Here is a 21,731-nt window from a genome sequence, read left to right as displayed (position 1 = left end):
TTATGCGAGCGGCGTATTGTGCCTTTTTTGTTTTTTTTTAATCGTATTGTTGAGGCTGATCAACAATACGACTTCTTTAAATTTGGAGGTGTGTTAGGTTCTGTATTTCCTCGTGAACCACACGTTCACCTCACACGGATGATACGTTTAGTTTGAAGACCATCGTCTCTGTGGGCTTTCTTCCTTTGAATCGTCTGTAGAGTTACACGTGGATCATTTGAAATAAACAGCAAAGGCGCTTTATCGGTTTTCATGTCATTTTTCATTTTCTGCTTAAAACACTGAATTTTCAAACCAAATTCAGACAAAACAAAGACACATGTAAATAAATGCATTTATTTATTTACTTAGTTATTATCCAGTAACACAAACTGACACCCACATTTTTGGAGCTAAGTGAATTTCATACTTTTGTACCGACTGACTGAACCCTGTGAGGTCTAATAATCAGACGATGCCACTGATATCATTACGAAATACATTTTTGCTTTTGTCAGAAACCAGGTTAGGATTACTTGGCAACACTAACAGTGATCTAGATTTCAGAGTTCATAATATCTGTTCTTATCATTAGGATGACTCAACAGCACTCGATGCATCGAGACAACCTGCCAGGAGACACGTCTCTGATCAGGCCTCCATGCAGAGTGCAGACCAACTGCTTATTCTACACAGAGTGATTTATGCTGTGCAGACCTTTTGTGGTTGTATTTAGAAGTGAAACAGGAATTTGACAGATTTTTGATTTCCCCAAATTTCCTACAGACATTATGTGAAGGATCAATGATGTCTGTAGAAAATGTGGGGAAATGTGAGGAAACAGATCAGTGTGTCTAGAGTAAATATAAACTGCAGTAGTGTAAGCATATTTCTACTAAATTAGCGAGTACACTATATTTGCGATTGAAAAATTCATGGATAAAAACCCAAAAACATTTGGATGAAGGAGCGAGCGCATACTGAGGCAGCTGTGGCTTATATGAGCAGGTGATCTAATAACCTCTGTGTGTTTTAGCTACAGGGTCTCACAATATTAGAAATGAAGCTGTGACCTTTCTAAAGACAATGTGTTTATTTTAATTAATTAATCAATCAATTAATTATTTTAACAGCCTACTTTACAGACTTTAATGTCACCGGGAGTTTTACATTTCACACAGGAAGTAAGAAATATTCATGATTTATGATGAGTCTCTGTAACACGTTAACCCTTCGTTTGTGTAAAGGACAAAGCTACAGGTACGTTGATCACATTTACTGAGGAACAGTCTGATGCTGTGGCAGCTGCCGTGAACCAGTCTAACCGTATTCAGTTGATCGATATATAAACGACTTTGGTCTCCATTAAAAGCTCCCAGTGTACAAGAACACAAATAACTGCTACATGGTAACATTGTTTATATGCCAGATGAAAAGGCTTTACAACAGGAAGTTACAAACCCATTAAAAGTATTTTACAGCTACGTTGTAGCATCTAATAGAGTTATGGAGTGCTGTTCATCATTGTTTATGAACATGTTGTTGAACGCTCCTGTTCAGTGTGGGAAAGCTTAGAAATGTCAGGCAGTGCACACAAAGGATAAAAACAAATGTTCTGCAGAGATGAAGCTGTGACCTTTGACCTTTTCATGGAAGAAGTTATTCAAACCCTTAAATGAAATGAAAACGTGCTCGTCATATATACAATAAGTCCAAACACTCTCCCGCTGCAGTCATACAGATGCCCGTGGGTGGATGTATGTTCTGACACGTGCTTGGCTCGGTGGGACGGGTGGATCCAAATGTGAATATGTGGATACAGACAGCTACTATAAATCAGTCACATGGATCCCAGTGAGGCGCCAGGAATGAGAGAAATGATTTGCATTTACAGTGAGGTGTCTCACCGTGCATTCATGAGCATTAACTGTGAGCTGTGAATACATTACACGACCACCTCATTAAACAGAACCAGTGTATGTGAGCTGGGATTTGACTGAACATTCCCAGTGTGACCCGGTTGAAGCTTCGGGTCCATCGGCTGCTCTCTGCTGTGTCAGGAGGCTGTGACCAATGGAGACGCTGTTACAGTAACCAGCCACAGACAGACAAACAGAGCTGCTCTCCATTGTCTCTTTGCTCTGCAGCCTTCCCTCACACCGACTGAAGATGTCACTGTTGTACACCAAATAGCTGCTCCCTGTTCTTCTCTGTCTGAGACGAGAAAACATGTTTCTGTGTTCATCAGTGAGATACAAAGCTATGTTGTCGTATTTAAGATGTTCGACTGTGAAGTTTTGACAAAGCGGGGGGTACGACAGACAAAAAAACAAAAGAAATCCATCAGAATTCATCCAGCTGGGTGATCTTTAAGAGAGAAACACATTCAAGTCAAAACAACTAAATTACATATTTGAATTTGATTGTTAAGTATATGGCGATAAACTGCATTAACTCGCCGCTTTCCACATTTCAAATTCATCACTTTTCCTTATTTTGTTATTTTGCCGGCAAAGAATTCCCACAGCGAATGAAAATAGAGGAGCAACGACTGCATCCCAGCGCAGAAGTGCTCATTAGGTCAATTATGAAAATGAAGACTGCTCTTTACGGGGCAGGAGGTGGTGCCACACACACGTGTCCGGCTTCACCCACGGCACACGCTGGGTGTTTAGTGCATTTTCATTTTTATTTTTTTATGCTGGTAATTACAGCATCAATGTTATGATTTGATAATTATACTGAGATATTCAGAAAGACGACAAATAAAAGGAGAGTGAACGTGAAGCTTGAATAAAAGATAAAATCGTCTGTGATCCCGTACGCACAAACATCATTGCCGCTCTCGCTCGTGTGCATTTGCACAGACTGAATATCATATGTCATTTATTAACCGTTAGATTTGACATTTGAAACATTTGTTTTCTCTTTTCTTTGATTGCTGCATTTGTGCTTTGTTCCACTTTTCCTCTTGATGATCTGTGAAAATCCAGAGAAGAGTAAATTCAGCCACACTGATAAATCAGGGCCAGATTATTAAAGATAACAGTCACGAAATTCAACGGGTAAAAATTCTAACGTGGCCACAAACCCAGTTGTGTCTACAGTGTCAGTGCTGCCAGATGTTACTGCTGTGTGGCCGTGAGGCTCGTCGATGTCACGTGTGGATGAAAAACACGAGTAGACATTTTGTATAAAAATGTAAACATTTTGTATAAAAAACTGAAATTGTGGACACATAAAAAAAATTAACTAAAATGTCACCTCTACCTTAAAATGTTCAAACACGTGTCTGAAACGTGTCACAAATATAAGAATGATTTTTACATCAAAACGTCATCAGTTACTCAGATTACTGTTATTGTTGCAGCCGAGCGTCAGAGCTGACAAAGCCAAACACAGGTGCCAGTACTACTCACTCAGTGAGTGTTACAGTGTTACAGTGTTACAATGTTACAGTGTTACAGTGTTACAATGTTACAGTGTTACAGTGTTACATCTTTGTAGTAAAAATGAACAATATTCATGTGTCACAGTAACTGCTGGACCTCGGGTCACTGCTTCAGCGTCCACTTTAACAACACTTCAACACTGACATGCATTAGTTCCAAAATGTGTCCTGAGATGTAGGAGAACACCTGCGTGGTACGAAGCAGGAAACAAATTCAAAATTAGAAGCTTCTTTGTTTTGGAATAATCTGAGATTCAGGATTTAGAAACCCAAATTCTCAGATGCAGAAAGAAAGTCAGAAAGTGAATTAACAACAAAACATGTTTGATATAGTCACATATGTATGTGTTGTATTTGTTTTAAATGTTATATACCTATGTGGTATGTGACTTTTGTTGCCATGATGCCAGGTCTCTCTTGGAAATGAGATTTTTAATCTCAATGAGATTTTTTACCTGGATAAATATGTATTTATTTTTGATTGTTATTACTATGTTTATTATTTCATCGTATTTATTATTCTTATTGTATCTCTTATACTTGTGTTGTTCAGCACTTTGGTCAGCCTTGTGTGCTTTTAAAGAGCTGTAGAGATAAACTATGATGAGGATATTTACCTCTGGCCCAGTGCAAACAGGACTCACTTTAAATGTATTTCATTGAAACTCTGTTTAAAGCTTAACTCTACAGTGGTGTTCAGTTTGAGGCTTAACGTGCAGAAGGTTCAGCTAAATAAAAAAGTCACAACTGTTTTTATTGGGACACCATAAAAACACTGTTGTTACTTTATGTGAATAAATGAAATGTCTGTTAAAATGCTTTAATTCCAAGAAACGTTTCCACGATTAACGCAGCACACGATGTGTCGGGAGTCTTACTCTAAAAGGGAATCAAAAGAAAACGAGCTCACAAGTAAGACCAGAACAATTTGGTTCATATAAAAATGTCTCTGAGGAACATTTGTTGGTGATTTTAGAGGGCTTCATGCGCAGCCTTCCCTGGACTCACTCTGATTCTGAAACTTTCACATTTTAAATGTGTTCATTCTTAACTCGGTGACACACAGCAGCGACTCTCTGGTCTTTCGCTCCCATTGTCTTTGCAAAGGCACCTGAAGGCAGACGTGATGTCACACATTTTGGAAGCAGCTTGGCGTTATTTCAGCTGTGTGCGGTGGCGAGACACGTGTACAGTTGTGGCAGTGCCATTTAAACGACACTGTGTCACTTACATACAGATCTCTGCTTCGGGTCTGGACTTCCTGTCTTGCTGCACCAGTGCGGATAGAGAGAGGAGTACTGGTGTGAATGGTACGGAGCTGTGTCAGCGTCACTGTCTGCACACATCGTGCCCAGTGCAGTGACTATAATGGGCCCATTAAATTGCCCCACCTACTAGTATGTCCATCTCCCTCCCCTTTGCTTCCCTCCGCGCTCTCTCCATCCTACCCTGTATTTATCAGGCTGTGTGACTTTCTAATCCCTCTCTTTAGCAGCCGTGTGTGAAAGCTAACACTCCTCCGTGTGATTATGGAGAGCCCTGGGCTGCTGATTATCTGAAGAGACCACCACAGAGACCCCCGGCCATGCTCTCCTAAGCCACTGATGCTTTAACGCTTTTTAATTGATCTTCACACTTTTACAAGCCCCCCCCCCACAAAAAAAAGAAAAAGAAAATAAGCGCAGGTAGAACTGGCTGTTTCGGCTGTGAGAGGCTGCAGCTTTTACTTTTATTTTCTAATTGGATGTAGTTGATTTGACGTTTTTCTTGATGCTGTTTTATGCTGCAGCGTTCATGATGCAGCCATCAGAAGCTCACAGATGATGGTCACTTCAGCTTTAACTGTCTGACACAGATAATCAGACAGTGACTGTAACAGAGGGGACACCGCGGCCTCCACCCTCTGCTCAGCACCTGATGCTCCCTACAGTGGGAACACCACACATTACTGTGGTACTGAGACATGTTGAACAGTGATTGGGGTAAGCTAGCCCAGGAGCAGTCAGGTACAATTGTAAAGCGATAAAGTGGAAACATTTCCTCACTAACTCACTGTACTAATGACAGATCCACTGGTCCTTATGTGCTACAGCACTTTTGTACTGGTTTTCCTTTACATTTAAGTGCCTCCATACACGTGTGGTCAGTGTCATAATAACGCGTCAGCGCGCTTCGTGACGTGGCTAATATGCGACACGAACGCTACACACATTCATGTAAGGCTTTGTTGTGTGGCTCTGAGAGCTTCCTAAATACCACACTCACACTCTGATGGGACCATGAGGGCAGTGTGGGGTTCAGCAACTTGCTCAAGGACACTTTGACATTGACAGAGGAACTGGGGACAAACCGCTGATCGTCCCACTGCTGAAGAGGCTGTACCGCTGCTCAGTTTCAGCTGAGACGATAGAAAGACGACAGTGTCTATCTAAAGGAGTTAAAAATAATAAACAGCGTCTGCAGGTAAGCCTACGTGAGATCATTAACATTTTATTTAACCTTTTAAAAAACAATTTTAATGAATTATACTTACATTACATACATTTCCCAGTAAATGTGCTTCTTAATGTACAATGGTGTCACACAACAAAAACTGATATTATGACCAGATCCTGGTTATTGTTTTGCAGAAACTGAGCAGATCTAACCAACTGCAAACTAATAACACAGGAGTAAAACATTACACTTTAGGTGCTAAGAGGTTGACCTCATTTAACTGAGTGGGCTCTGGTGGAGCTAAAAGTTATGAACGACTCGTTTTCTGCTATCGGGGAGAATTCACAGTGTCATTAAATCTCCAACCGTCACACTCCCACCACACTTACTGTCAGGATGTTTCTTTTTATGAAGACTAAAAACTTCCTAAATGTTTTGAGCACACGTGAGACGTGTTCTTTGTGTTCTGGTCAGCAATGAGTCTCATTGTTGAATCATGAACATTCATCTTAAGCAAGGTGACGCCTGCAGTTCATCACACGTCCACAGCCATCCACGCACTCTCATTTTGGTCTGCACGCTTCATTAATGGAGTTGTTTTAAGTCACTGGTTCTCCTGTAACCTAAAGATAAAAGTCCAGTGTAACACAGCAACAATGCTAGTATTTAGTAATTACTATGATATCGACACATTTACATATATATCATTTTCAGCCATCAGCAGTTTTACCTGCTTGTTTGGACACAGAGCATCTCATAAAGCAGTGCTGGCATTAAATGGATGCAGTCGCATTTCATAAGCTTTATGAAAGTTACTAAAATGTCTTCTATTTATTAATCATATTTAAATTTATAGTAGAGACTAAAGTAATACATGCAGCACATAAGAAATAATGACACACCACTCAGCACTCACTGTGTCCTTAAGGGCACAAGCATTGCTCGTTCGCTCCTCGTCTGGCACTCAGATCCTTTTATTCCTGTCCTGACGTCTTTTCTGTTTGTCTTCTAGACTTTTCCAGACAAACGATAATTTATGTCTTGGTAAGCAGCTACAGGTAAAAGATAAATAAATAAATAAATGTGTATTTCAACCCATTTTAATGTAACAGATGGATCTATGGCGACGCCATCGTCATAAAGCTTTCCATGAAACGTGTTGGTCACAATGAACACAAAAGTTCGATATCATAACGACTGAAAGGACAAATCTTTTACTGCACAACGTTCAGTCCCGTGCTTCTGCAGTTTCATCTGTTAACCCCTCATAACCTCAGTGTTCAATTTTTTTTAGCGCCATATCAAAACAACTGTCACTTCACTTTATACTGTTTTTGTTTATTTGTTTATTTATAAGGAAGCCCAGTAGCTTCCACAACAGTGGTTGCTAGTCTTCCTGGGGCCCAAACCATCAAATACCATCGAATAAAATGTTACACAATGAAGTGGATACAAAATATCCACATCATTTGTCTCTCACATCCACAATAAGGTTTTACAATTCTGAAAATATAAGCATGTGAATATAACAAATATATAAAAAACACTCAGGGTAAAAATGTTACAATATTAGAAAGAAACCCAACAATCAGACAGTGTTCGGTGATGAGGGGAAGGAAAAACTCCCATTTAACAGGAAGAAGCCACCAACAGAGCCAGGATCAGGGTGGGGCGGAGCCATCTGCTGGAAGGCCAGTGGAGGGTGAGGGAAAGAGAAGTGAGCTCCGGGAGCTTGGACATAAGACAAAAGTCCTTTTGTATACTTTTAAAATGTTAAATAACTTGGGGCACAGTTACCTAACAGACCTTCTCAACGTGCACAGAGAGCGCTCAGATCCTCTCACCAGCTGCTCTTAGTGCAAAGGCCCTGACGAAAGACTAGAGGCGACCGAGCACCTAAACTCTGGAAAAGTCTTCTTATCAATGTCTGCATTTAAAGCACGTGAAGGTCAAACTCCTCTCCATCACCTTTACTGCTGTTGTTTCTAATCAGGTGAGACAGGTGACTTTTTAAGCCGTCAGTAATATCTGTTAATGAAGACAGATTAATCATTTCAAACTGAAGCATTAATTAATGTCAGGACTTCAGTCGGATTCCAGCTTCCCTAATTTCAAACTTGCTTTCGAGCTGCATCCAGACACAGTGAGGATTTAACACAGTTACCAAAAAAACAGAGCTCTGAGGGTGTACGCAGAGTGAACGTAGTTACAGAAATACATCTACTCTAATGACATGCATCCCCCACTGCGGTGCTGTCCATTACTGTCAATGAAAAGATTTTTAAGAAATGATCAGACAGGAGATTTTGGGCAATTCTGCTAAATGTTTGTCTGCCACAGATCCTGAGTGTGCCCGAGACTATGTCATGGTTTCAAAAAAGGAAGAATAAATAAATGTAATAATTCAACCAAAATATATGAATATGTTATTATTATTATAATAACTCAAAGTGTAGTGACATATAGCTGTTGCAGTTATTTCATGGTTACAGTCACATCATCAGTGCTGTCACTGGCAGTGAACTCACCACTGCCGTCACATAATGAGTGCACAGGTGGTGGGTCAGCCACGCTCACAGCGTGGCTGCTATGATGCTGCTGCACAAACACCGAGGTGGTGTCCAGGTCCACAAACCCAACACGTTGTGTTGCCGTGTTTTACTCAGTTTTATCTATGCACACTGTTCCATATCTGCACAAATCAGTCGTTCTTATTTTTCCACTGTAACTAAGTGGAGACAGCCAAACACATCTTTACAAGAGGAAAATGTTTCCAAGCCTGAATATTCTCAAAGGTGCAAGTGTCTGTAAGGAGCTTTACTTCGCATTCAAGTAAACTAGTGAAGTGTTCAGTCAACGATTTTTTCTGGACGCTGAACTGATGGACCCCCGATAAGGTGAACTAGGGGACAACTGCAATGAAGCCTAAAGTACAAACCCTGACTTTGGCGAGCCTCCTCTCAGTGCTTTAATAAGATGCGTAGCATCACAGGGAATGCCAGGACTGTGGTGTCTGGTGCCAGCATCGCCCACAACCACAGAAGTGTGTTTGAGGGTTTCTCTGACCTCTCCCACTGAGAGAGGGACTGCTTTAATAAGGCTGCCTTATCTTTATTCACCATGCAACCTCCCTTCAAACACACATGCACGCACACACACACAAGCTGTGGAGTGGGCACTTGCACCCAGCGTCATGGCCGTGGCATGACCACAGCTCTATTAGTGGTCTCCAGGACAGCAGCTGATCCTCTCTCAGGGTCCCTGTCACACTGATGTCTTCATCACTAAGCTGAGCAGACAGACCAGACCTGCCAGCCAGTGGAGGTGACAACAAATCCAATTACCTACCCTCCATGGTGTCTGGACCAGACTTGGGTGGAGGTAAGGCTGGGGGCTGGGTGGAGTGTGGCAGAGTGACAGTGGGACAGTGGAGCAGGTTGCTAAGCTATAGAGGAAGAAGGACATGAAAGACAGGGTGCTAGCACAAGCAGTGACACCGAACTGGCAAACAGGCCTGTGGTCGTGGTTTCAGTGTCACCGTGGAGGCGGGACTTTATTTCTGAGCCACAGAGCTGTAATCACAGCGTTTATGACTGTTACGATCTGAACGATAAGACTTGTGCATGAAGTGTTTAGTGTCAGTGTGTATGAATGGATCAGTCTGTTGTTCACACGCCTCTGTGCACAGTCAGGTCTGTCTCGTGTGTTTTCAGCACCAGGCCACATGTTGACAGGTGAGTGTTGCCAGCAGTAGTTATGGTTATTTTTGGAGTGGGAAACAATAGTGGACACAGTGGGATGCCAGTTACTGGTAATTGTCTTGCTGCAGGCCTCCCACAGCCGCTAATGCCAGTAACTACAAGTCTTATAACTTGGTAACTGCCTAAATGGTCACCTGTACCACACAGTAAGTTCAGCATAGCAAGGATATCTTTTCCTCATCTGGCTTTACTCACTAACTGTTCATCAACTGGAGAGCTGAAGGTTGGGAGCCATGAGAGGTGCTGGGAGCACACGCCCAGTCACAGACAGCTTTACTGGACCCAAAGCAGTGGTGGGTGAGTGTGTAATAGGTCATCATGACTAGAACAGTGATTAAAGCAGATAAAATCATCATGTTCGCCACTTCGTTAGAACTGCGCGTTGTGCGACACGGTTTCTGTACGGTCTGTTTCCCGCTGTGCTAATGATATTCCAGTAGAGTCGCTCAGAGACGGACACGGAGGGGATGCTGGAGCCGTCTGAAAACTTCTTCTCCTCCTGTTTCAGTGCTTATGTGGTATTAAAATAATAAACCAGGGTAGCGCTGGGGTGGAGGTCACAGGTAATCGGCCCTCTGCCTTACAAATGTGTAACTATGAGAACATGTTGTAATATAAAGCGTCAGATCCCCGTCACCTCCCTGTTACTAATTCATGGATCAACTGTCAGATAAATTTAGAAGTAGCAGCTCTCATTTCACTTTGGAACATGAGAGTTTACACACATTTGCCTCTCCTCTTCCTCAGCATCAGCTCTTCAAAGACTTTGACCTCTTGCTCTCTGCAGATAATGACTGCTGACCGTACAATACACCACGAAGCAGTCAAACGTCTTACAGCCCATTCAGGGCCTCTGTTTACTTCCATATCAAGCAGCGCAGTTGTGGGCAAAATGCTAACCAGCTGAAATCTGAACATAAACACTGGTCCCTGCTGATTGGCTTGGAGAAAACGCGATAAAGACCAGCGCAGGTCGGGCTCGATCCGCGGCATGGACTAAGGTGAAGCACAAGGGAAACGTGTCTGGTAGGGATGACGTGTGGAAGGGAAAGAAAAGCAAAAGGCGGCAAACAGCCAAAGCAGAACTCCTCAGCCATTATGTTTTGCCTCACTCTGTCAGTCTCCTCTTTCCACCGGAGCCCCGCGCTGTGTCGGAGGAGTCCCACCTTATCATCCACAGAGCCTCAGCGTCTGGAATTTCGCCTTCATTCGCTGACTTTGGTGCCCAACCGGAGAAGATCATTCACCACTTCCTCTCCCGACATCCCCTCCATACAGGCACGGGATGATCGATTCATGAGAGGGAAAAGGAGGGGATTTTGGGACAGTGTGTGTATGCTGTGAGAGTTAGAGGGCCTCTCACTTTTGAAGGTGGTTGAAGTCTTGCCAGAATATTTCGTATTCATAGTTAAATATTCAGTGCGCATGGTGGACAGGGGCAATTTCTGCAGTCAGCCCACCATCCAAAAGTGAAAGGGATGTGGCTTGTGGATGAAGGGAGCTAGAGAGATAGACACGCATGGGGCTTCATGGTAGTCAGATGAGAGGCTGCCAGCTGCTGATGGGTGACTGTTTGAGCGTGGCGCCTCAGGACATGCCCGTTGAAAGGCGATCCGATCCGATACCCCCACTTATGCAGAGTTTATATACATATGCATACATATCAATTGCAGAACTTCCAATGTTTTGGTCATTATGCCAAGTTGTTTGAGCGAGCATCTTGCATGTCTGAATGGGGAATGTAGACCTACTGGGCTATGACCACTGAGAAAAGCCTCCTCCGTATAAAACGACCCCAAATGTAGAATTGCATTGACTGGTGTGTGTCAACAAAAGCTGTGAAAGTGACTAAAGTTTGGATAAGAGAAGTTGCAGGAAGGATTAATCCCAGTGAGGACAACCTTTCTATTCCCTGTGAGGCCAGTAATTATAGTAAAGCTTTTGGTCTTATGTCTAACAGCACTAACTGCTCTTTTACTGACATACAGTTGGTGTTGGCACACATTCTGTAAAACTGTGTGGCTGCACCGTAACAACAGAAACTCAGATGACCTGTGACGTCAGTCTGCTGAAGATACATCAGCACATATTTATAATCAGAAAAAACAGGCCTGCTGTGTTTGTGGTGCAGAAAATGAACCTAATGTTTCACTGCTTTGGGATACGGCTGGAACGAGAGAAAAACAAAAATGATCTGACTTAATGTCACCAAACTACCAGGTGGATGTAAACCTTGAAGAGCTTTGTGCAGCTGCAGCATTTGGTACTGTTGACCATAATATTTCAAACACGCTGCTGTTATCAAAGTAACTGCACTGCAGTGATCCTCACACACAAAGGTCGTGGAGTTCAACATGGCTTTGTGCTGGGACCAGTACAGTTTACATTACACGTGCGTCTCAATATTACGAGCAATTCATTGATATACAGGCCGATTAGTTAAACTATGTGTGAAAGGTCTGGATGACCTCTGGTTACCACTTCTAAATTCAAATTGCTCTTGGTCTTACAAACTGTGGAGACACTGTGTCTAACCAAATATGTACTTTAGATGGCGTTACTCCAGTAACACTGTGAGTCATTTCCGATGTATCCTTCGGCTGCAAAGACAGAGGAGAGTGAAGCTTTCACGTAGGATTCATTTGCACAGTATCCCTAAAATTGGAAACATCCTGTCTCAAAGTGAGGCTTAAAATTAAATTAAATTAAATGTATTACTTCTAGGCTGGACCACTGCAGTTCATTATTATCTGTTTGGTCTAAAAGCTCCCTGAAAAGCCTTCAGTTAAACCAGAATGCTTCAGCGACAGCTCTGACAGGAACGAGTAAAAATACAGAAAGCGAAGACGACGCTTCTCCCACATTAGCTTTTCTTCACTGGCTTTATGTTAGATTCAGAAATGACTGTAAAATCCTGACTGACAAAATCTTGAATAATCAGGTCATAGTACTTCAGTAGAGAAGCTAACCGAGCGTTGCACTTTCAGACTGCAGGTCGACTTACTGCTCACTTGTACTTCCCAGAGTTTCAAAAGTAGAATGGGAGGTGGAGCCTTTGGCCCCTCTGGTGTGGAAACTCTGTTATTGCTCCCAGTTTGGGTTTAGAAGACAGACACTCTCTGCTTCTAAGATTTAGTTTAAAGCTGGACTTTTGAATAAAGCATATAGTTAGAGCTGGGTCAGGTGACCTCGACCCATCCTGAAGTTATGCTACGATAGATTCAAGCTGCTCGGGGTTCCCATGATGCACCGAGTGCTACTTCTTCAATCATCTCTTCATTCCACTACTGTACTTAATCATTAGCATGATTAAACTCTGGCTCTCTCCCATGGTGTGTCATATATTACTTATAGGCAGTGTTGGTCAAGTTACTTGAAAAAAGTAATCAGTAACTAATTACTGATTACTTCCCCCAAAAAGTAATCGCGTTACTTTACTGATTACTTATTTTTTCAAGGAAATAATTACTTAGTTACTTAGTTACTTTTTAAAAACATGATTTACAACCTGAATAGTTGATAAAGTGATAGATCTTTCAGCCCAATTCTACTTTTTCTACATAATCCATCATACAAAATGTAATCAGATGGAAAAGTCTCTTTTTTTAACTTGTTTTATTAGTTTTAATCTTTTAACTTTATGCATCAAGCAAACATTTAATTATATGCAACATTCTCTGACTTGAAGAAATTAGTTTAACATTTAAACCTATTTTCTGCACATTCCAGCTCATAAAATAATTTTTTTGTGTTTACACTCAGTCTTTCAAATAGATGCAAGTAAAACACAGCAGAAAATAAATAAAGTCAAAGACTCAGCGGTCCTGTTGCTCTATTTTCACCTGTAAAGCAGGAGTGGGGCAGGCGGAGGTTTACCCTGGTGCAGGTGTGCCGCGGTCAGTGGAAGAATCCGCGAGTTTCTCTGTGAGTTTCCCATTACGTCGTAGCTACTCGGTGCTTGTTGGAAGTTTAGGGGTTTTTTTCGCTGTAAAAAGAAGTTTTCTTCCCACGCACAGCGGACACTAATGTTTTTGTCACTTTTTATGGAATCAAACTCAAAGTAAGGTCAGTACTTCCACGCTTTAAACGCTGCACGCTCATACTCTCTCTGCACTCGATATATGATCCACTGTTGATCTGCACACAGCTGTTGTCACGAACGGCGCACTCGCTTACGTCACTGTCATGAGACATTCTCGCAAAGAAATCACGGTTTTAGTAACACAGTAACGCAGCGTTCCTACGGGAAAGTAACGGTAATCTAATTACCGTTTTTGCAATAGTAATCCCTTACTTTACTCGTTACTAGAAAAAAGTAATCAGATTATAATAATAATGGATTGATATAGCGCTTTTCAAGGCACCCAAAGCGCTTTACAATGCCACTATTCATTCACTCTCACATTCACACACTGGTGGAGGCAGCTACAGGTGTAGCCACAGCTGCCCTGGGGCAGACTGACAGAAGCAAGGCTGCCATATCGCGCCATCGGCCCCTCTGGCCAACACCAGTAGGCAAGTAGGGTAAAGTGTCTTGCCCAAGGACACAACGACCAGGACAGAGAGCCCGGGGATCGAACCGGCGACCTTCCGGTTACAGATACGCTTCCCAACCCCCTGAGCCACGGTCGCCCACCTTACTGCCCATCTCTGCTCATAGGTACATAGAGAGAGACATGGGACTGTATAAATGTGAAGAGAGAATATGAACATGTACCCAGCCTCCACTCTGTGAGAAAGGAAAAGATATCCCCTCTTTGGGTGATGTCACAGGTCACACCTTGTGGTTTGGAGGTGATTAAAAAGGACGAGGAGATGTGTCGAGTCCTATTCATCAGAGAGCTTCACGTTCCTCTCTCGTCACACCCTGCCGGGCCGGGACAGGAAGTCGCTCCTCTCCCCTCTGGCCCCGATCCAGACCGATTCAAAATGGTGTACACCCCCTCTAACTACACATCTAAGTGATTCTGCTGCACCCCCAACCACAGCGCCACACACACGCGCACACACACACACACGCACACACACACACACACACACACACACACACACACACACACACACGCTCAGAGGGGCTAATTAAGGCTTTAATATGCAAATGAGAGCCGCAGTAAATTACACAGCTGGCAAATATGCCTGTTTTTGCCTGAAAATACATCATGAGTGCAGCAAGGAGTGTGTTGTTGCAGTTGTTGTTGTGTTTGCAGAGAGACTGGGGATTACCCCCTCTACCCCTCAGCAACCCCCCCTCGTCTGCTGGAGAGACTCATCCAGCTTTGTCCCTTTCAGAGGTATCATGAGAGAAATGTCGGCTGCTGCATGTTAGTGAGGACAAAACTGGAGTTTAAACACGCTGAAATGAAACCAGCCAGCATTCACATATACGATATGATTACCTGCTAATGACCAAACATTCATTTCACACATATATAAGTGCTGAACAAATCCAGCGGCCCTACATGAACAATATTGGTTTTTACCAACAATCTTCTGAAAAGAATTATTATTATTTCTTATTTCTGTGCTCTTTAATGACAATTACATTTTTAATGTAAATATATAATTGTAGTTGTTAACCATAAATGTTCATTATGGTCATTATTTTAGCCAAATGACAGAAAAACGAGTTTTAGTCGTTACATTTATTTTTTCTCACAGTTGCCTGAAAAATAACAAAATAACTTTGAGGTTTAAACAAGTTTTGACAGATTTGTATAATATTGGTGCTTTGCTGTTTTGACAGTGGGTCTAAGATAAGATAAGGACAATAAAGACACTCACAGTTTTGTTCCGTGTGTTCGTACAGGTACCAGGCTGATCTGGGAGCAGTGAACCCTGCTCCCTCCAGCTACTCTAAGCCATTCCTCGCTGCCCTGTGAGGCATTGCTGGGAGGCTTGTTCTGCCTGGTTGCTGTTGTCTGCTTACGCACTTTATTCCCCAGAGCAGCAGTGTCATCATGATGTGAGCTCAAACCTGAGTGCTGACTACATGCATGGTCAGGCTGTCCCGTCACCTAGCTACCCTCCTGGGACTGACCGTGACAGGAAGGGGCCCAAACACATACCCAGAGACCTTTTTGTCTCACGCTCTTCTCCAAATAAGAATCCACGCTCCTTCAGATGATGCCCCCCTGTGCAGTTCATTTCTCACAGCAGTCTCTGCACAGATCCTAGCAGGCACAAGCATCTTTTCTCAGATGTCACTCGTCGCTCTCACATTCACAGCAAAGTGATCCAAAGGCAGTCGCTAAGCTAAACCGAGGTGTGAACAGTCAGCATTGTTGGGTAGAGTCAGAGCTGATCTTTTCACGGTCATTTATCAGACGTGATCGTCGTTTTTATTTTGCCTCGAGATGTTTTATGTTGGAAGGTAAAAAAAACACAGAGAAAACCCAACAATCATGTGACCCCCTGTGAGCAGCACGTTGGTGACAGTGGGAAGGAAAAACTCCCTTTTAACACTTATTACCTGTAGTGTTAGTGAAACATGAGAATAATGCCAAGTTTACACCATGTTTGTTGATGAGATGTTACAGAGACTGTGTGAGAGTCGTCACCTCCTGACTATTGCTAGCTGTACCAAACACAAAGCTGAGCGTAATGCAGTAGTCTGTCATGTACCAGTATGTAAACCAGAGTCACACTGGATCAGATGGTTCTTGTTACATGAGGCTGCAGGTTTTCTTTGTCAACACTGAAACATCTGCAGCAGATTGGACAGAAACAGTTTCAGAGGCGTGCTGTTTGATTCCTGGGCACGATGCACCGCAGCTTCAGCTCCGAGTCCAGCAGGATCCTTAGACGTGGTCTGGGTCCTCCAGCGTTCATGAGCTGTCTCATGTGCAGATGTTAAAGTCGTTCTCTGACTCTCTGAGAGCTTCTGGTAGTGACAAAGACTTTACTGAATAATCAGAGTGTCTGAGATGCTCCGAGGCTCAAACGTCAGTACAGTTTTCACCTCTAAGGAAATGAGGGCCATGCGATTTGAATGCCACTTTTATATAGGAAGAGGTTCCCTTTGATTGGCTGGGGTCACAGTGCTGCAGGTCATAGGAAGCAGTGTCCTGCACGCACACACCACTTGTAATTATGACTCAGTGAGACAATAGCTACACCCTGCTGACACACAACATTCAGCAGAGCACCATCTCCAGCGTTATCGCGCAGCTGCTCTGCTGGAGAACAGCTGACGGGATGCACACGCTGGCCAAATCCAAAGCCAAATATTTAAGCATCAAACAGGTAAACATGCTGCGAGGCTCCGTCGTCCAAGCCCACGTTCAGGGAGAGTTGGGCAGGGAAGTTTAGTTCATTAGCTGGGTTACACAGTCTCCTGATAAGGGTGTATAAACAGCTCCACCTTGTAGTGGCTACAGAGATAACTTGCCCCTTGGAAAAAAGCTGCTTTCCACCAGGGCCAGGGTGCATGAATATTTCAAGTGGGTAAATAATTAATAATTAACAGTAAACAGGCCACTGATCAAATGGAGCAGTGTGGCAACAGACATGAAAAATCAGACTCTTGTAAACAAAGACAAGAGGCCCCAGATTTCCTCCCCTCTCTCTCTCTCGCCTTTTAAATATGCGCATCTTCAATCACCCCCCACATCGCCATAAAACCACACACATACAAGAGACACATGTATGAACACACAGTCCATATCAGTGACTGTGACAAATACACGGCGCTGCCACAGCCCCCTCTGTCACTCGCTCACGTTCATGCCCACACTTATTTTCCTTTAGAAGAATGAAATTTTCACATATTCCTCGGCGACCCGGGGAATGTGACTGAGCGAGAACACTTGATCTGGCCGCCCGCTGTTTTCTGATGGAAAGATTTGCTTTTTAATACAATCGTCACTCCTCCCACCTGGATATGCCAAGCCAAGACAAATCCCAGCTGTGTGGCTCTAAAAACCACAGAACAGAGCTTAAAAATTCCCTTATTACAATTCCCCCAAAATGTCCCGCCACACTAACGTCGAGCGATGGTGGAAATGCTAATCACATCTCTCGGCAGCTTAGAGGAGCATGGAAATAGATCCGGCAGCGTGCAGGTTCGGGTGCAAAGAAAGAGAGAAAAAAAGATGAAGAAACCCCAGATTTAATGACACACATTCACAGAAACGTCGTGGCTCTTCTCCAGAATCTGGCACATCCTGCCGGTTGACTTTAGCCAGAGGACACAGTTAATAAACATCAGACTAAACTGTGTAAACAACAAACAACCCCACCAAAGCAACAAACAAACAATGCAAACAAAAATAAAACATCTCTGGAAGCCGTGCACGGATCGCCTTCAGAGTTCGTTTTAAAGTAAGCGTTGCTTTCCTCAGAGATTTTAATTAATGCTTTAATATGCAAATAAGTTAGCAGAGATAAAATCATGACAAACAGATGGCAAGTGTGGGTAATTATTTTGTGAATCCAGCAGGGGCGTGTATTAAAGTTATGGCATCGTTTTCCTCAGGCCTCTGAAACCAGGGAAGGTGAAGAGAGCGGCGCGCACACCCACACCCACACGAAAACAAAAGTCACACATGAACCGAGACATAAATGAGAGACTTGTGGCTCAGAGAGACAAATCTGTAACCGCAGCCTGAGTGGGACAAACAGACATGGAGCCTTTCATTCTAGATCAACAGCACTCCTGTTTATCAGGGTTCACTGCACCCCACTGAAGCCCTGCTACATGTCACACAGGCATATATGCTGGCTACGTTACAGGCTTTACATAACGGGTGTCAAATATGAGCCTTGACCTGACTTTTAAAAAATAATTGGAAAAAAGCTCTATGCTGCTACAAAATGAAAAAGAGATATTTGCAAAATTCTGCCTAAATATGTATTTTACCAGGTTAAGGTGTGTGGCGGGGCGTGGTCTGCAGCGCTGCTGCAGGGGAGGCGGACGCCGGCTGTATGTGTACAGCAACCATGTGTGAAAAGCGTGTTCATGCAAACATCGTCGGGTCTGCCGTGATATGTTTACAACGGGACTTCTGCTCCCGAACCTCTGCGCACAGCGTCTTCAAATCGGGGCTGTACATTCATCTTTATGCAGGACTGTAAGCTGTCGTCTGTGAGGCGTGAGCGGTGTTTGTTTTTAACATAGTTCACGGTGGAGCTGCTGACATAATGTGGATCCGAAGATCCATAACTGGCCTCGATAAATGCACGGCGTTTCGGCGGCTACACCGGCTTCCACGAGTGTGACACTTATTTTGAGCAAAGGAAAAATAATTTAATATAATTTTATTTTTATATTTCAATATCACAATAATCTTCCAATTTAGAACTACAAGTTAAAAAAGAACTAACATAAATAAATTACACTTCAGCTAAATACTTCTAATTTATTTTCCCAAACCACGCGGAGCCGCACTATAAGGACTAAAGAGCCGCATGCGGCTCCGGAGCCGCGGGTTGCCGACCCCTGGTATAGTCAAACCTCTGAAATGGGCGAGGTGGCTTCACCATGAGTGAAACTGAACAGATGATGTTGGATTTTAAAAATCTTTTTCAGGCGTAACAAAAACTGAAATGAAGCAAACAACCAAATGTCTGAATACATACTGTAATAGTACAAAGCTGTCAAGACTAAATTCAAGTTCAGTTCTGTTGAGTCTGAAAGTTTAGATCATATTTTGCCATCATTTTGCTAATGTAAACACGAGTAATCAGTATCTAACACCAAGCACTCACACAGAGAAGATGCAATTCAAGTTGCACCTACCTGCTCCTGTTGGGGTATGTGGTCCACATGTAGACTACAAAGAGAACGGTTGATTTTCAAGGCCAGACTCAGGGCCATCAGGCCTCCCACTTTCACCTCATTGTGACGGAGGTCCAGCCTCTGAATCTGAAGACTCTCAGCAAGGAACTCAGCAAGCGCCACAGCACCTCCACCACAAAAAACGGGATATCAGGAAGATACAAGATGCAAACCCAAAATAATCCCTCTGTAAAGATAACATTACTTTATCTTATATTATTTTCAATTCAGTTTTTAAATATATATTGATGTAGAGAAAAACCCTCAGGAAGGTTGGGGGTGAAGGGGAAGAAGACATGATGTTAGAGCAGACTTAAACAGGAAACCTGAGCATCAGTATGATGGGATATATCAGTGTTAATCTGATAATTCACTGGAGCAGGGGTGTCCAACTCAAGGCCTCCAGGTTTCAGATCTCACCCTCGGTCAGCACACCTGAATCACTTGACTAGTTCATTACCAGGCCTCTGGAGAACTACAGGACATGTTGAGGAGGTCATTTAGCCATTTAAATCAGCTGTGATGGATCAAGGACGCATCTAAATCCTGCAGAACACCGGCCCTCGAGGCCTGGAGTTGGACACCCCTGCACAGGAGGATACCTGAAAAAGTAAACTTGGGTCCTTTAAAGGCTCATGGGATAAAAACAAGTTATAACATGATCTTAGCATATGATCTTTAGCTAGTGCCACAAAGTTCATCCATATGGGAAAATAATTTGAAGATTCAACAGCTAACCAAAAACATCATGGCTCTGGATACCAGAGCATGTTTTTCATACAGGATCTGATGGAACTGGAACAATAATTAATGCCTTGCTGCCAGGGTATTTAATTACATCAATCCTGATGTAATTAAATGGTACATGGACTGATCCCTATAAAGTACTTTTCTACTCAAAGCACTTTATACAACATGGCTCACTCCCCCCATCACACAAGACTTTTTTCTACACCTGAGTGCTTTCAATCCAAGTTTCACTCATGTTCATTCTCTGTCTGATGGATACATCACAGAGCAAGGCAGGGATCCAACCACCAACCCTCTGATTATTGGATGATCTGCTCTAATGCCTGAGCACCAGACAGCAACAACCAAGAGGCCAAGGTTTCCTTTGCATCACTGAAACTATTATGTATTGGAGATTATGTAGCGTGACCACGCCTCCAAACACGCTCCTTCCGGTTGTCATCTATATAGGTTCCCCCCAGTTCTGCAAACTGTTCATTCTCGTTTATGTGCAAACAGGGTCGTCGAATACCTTTCGACACAGCTGCAAACCTCAGCACCGAGTTGCCAGGTTCCCAGCTTCTCATCCCTCTGCTAAACTCCGCAGCAAACCTCGGCACCGAGTTGCCAGGTTCTCAGCCACTCATCCCTCCTCTGCTAAACTCTGCGGCAAACCTCGGCACCAGGTTGCCAGGTTCTCCGCCACCCATCTCTCCTTCGCAAAAATCTGCAGCAAACCTCAGCACCGAGTTGCCAGGTTCCCAACCTCTCATCCGCTAAACTCCTTAGCAAGTGTCGGCACTGAGTTGACAGGCTCTCAGCCACTCATCCCTCCTCTGCTAAACTCTGCGGCAAACATCGGCACCGGGTTGTCAGCCTCTCAGCCACCCAACCCTCCTTCGCAAAATTCTGCAGCAAACCTCAACACCGAGTTGTCAGGTTCCCAGCCTCTTCCCTCCTCGGCTAAACTCCTTAGCAAACGTCGGCACCGGGTTGCCAGTTTCCTTTATCCCTCATTTGCGAAAGCAGCAGCAGCTTTTCTACCATCGGGTTGGCGTTGTCTGCATAGACAAATAAATAAAAAGGCACTTGGATGCCAGGTTTTCCTTCATCCCCCATTTGCATGCAGCATCTAGCTTCCCTACTACCGAACTGCCAGTTTCTTCGCTTCTATCATTGCAAGCAGCAGCAAACCCTTCTAGCAAAGTGGTGTCAGGCTCTTGCTATATTGCCCATGTGCAAATCGCAGCAACAAGCTTCTTACCCCTGAGTTGCCAGTTCGGTCCATCCATCATGGCTAAAGCAGCAGAGAATCCTTCTAGCTCAGGGGTGGGCAATTTCAGGCCTCGAGGGCCGGTGTCCTTCAGGTTTCAGATCTCACCTTGGGTCAACACACCTGAATCACATGATTAGTTCGTTACCAGGCCTCTGGAGAACTGCAAGACATGTTGAGGAGCTAATCTAGCCATTTAAATCAGCTGTGCTGGTTCAAGGACACATCTAAAACCTGCAGGGACACCGGCCCTCGAGGCCTGGAGTTGCCCACCCCTGTTCTAGCTGGTTCCTTCTATAGCCATCTTTCGTAATCGCAGCAGCAATC

The 21,731-nt window shown here is 43.5% G+C and overlaps 1 protein-coding gene across 1 annotated transcript in view; it reads right to left on the bottom strand.

Annotated features, from left to right (window-relative positions):
• Nucleotides 1-21,731, bottom strand: part of LOC146546189 (NACHT, LRR and PYD domains-containing protein 13-like) — a 47,099-nt gene that overhangs the window by 19,191 nt on the left and 6,177 nt on the right. The window contains exon 3 of the mRNA XM_085266637.1: nucleotides 19,364-19,530. Within this exon, the coding sequence (XP_085122763.1) occupies nucleotides 19,364-19,530 (167 nt within the window). The remainder of the gene's footprint in view (nucleotides 1-19,363; nucleotides 19,531-21,731) is intronic.

This window comes from Mchenga conophoros, unplaced genomic scaffold (genome assembly GCF_057382185.1).
Source record: "Mchenga conophoros isolate Kocher_MC1m ecotype Shallow Benthic unplaced genomic scaffold, M_conophoros_male_GT1.1 unmapped_scaffold_5, whole genome shotgun sequence".
In the NCBI taxonomy this organism is placed as follows: domain Eukaryota; kingdom Metazoa; phylum Chordata; class Actinopteri; order Cichliformes; family Cichlidae; genus Mchenga; species Mchenga conophoros.
The sequence above is the reverse complement of the archived record's forward strand: the minus strand, read 5'-3'. Positions and strand labels throughout refer to the sequence as shown.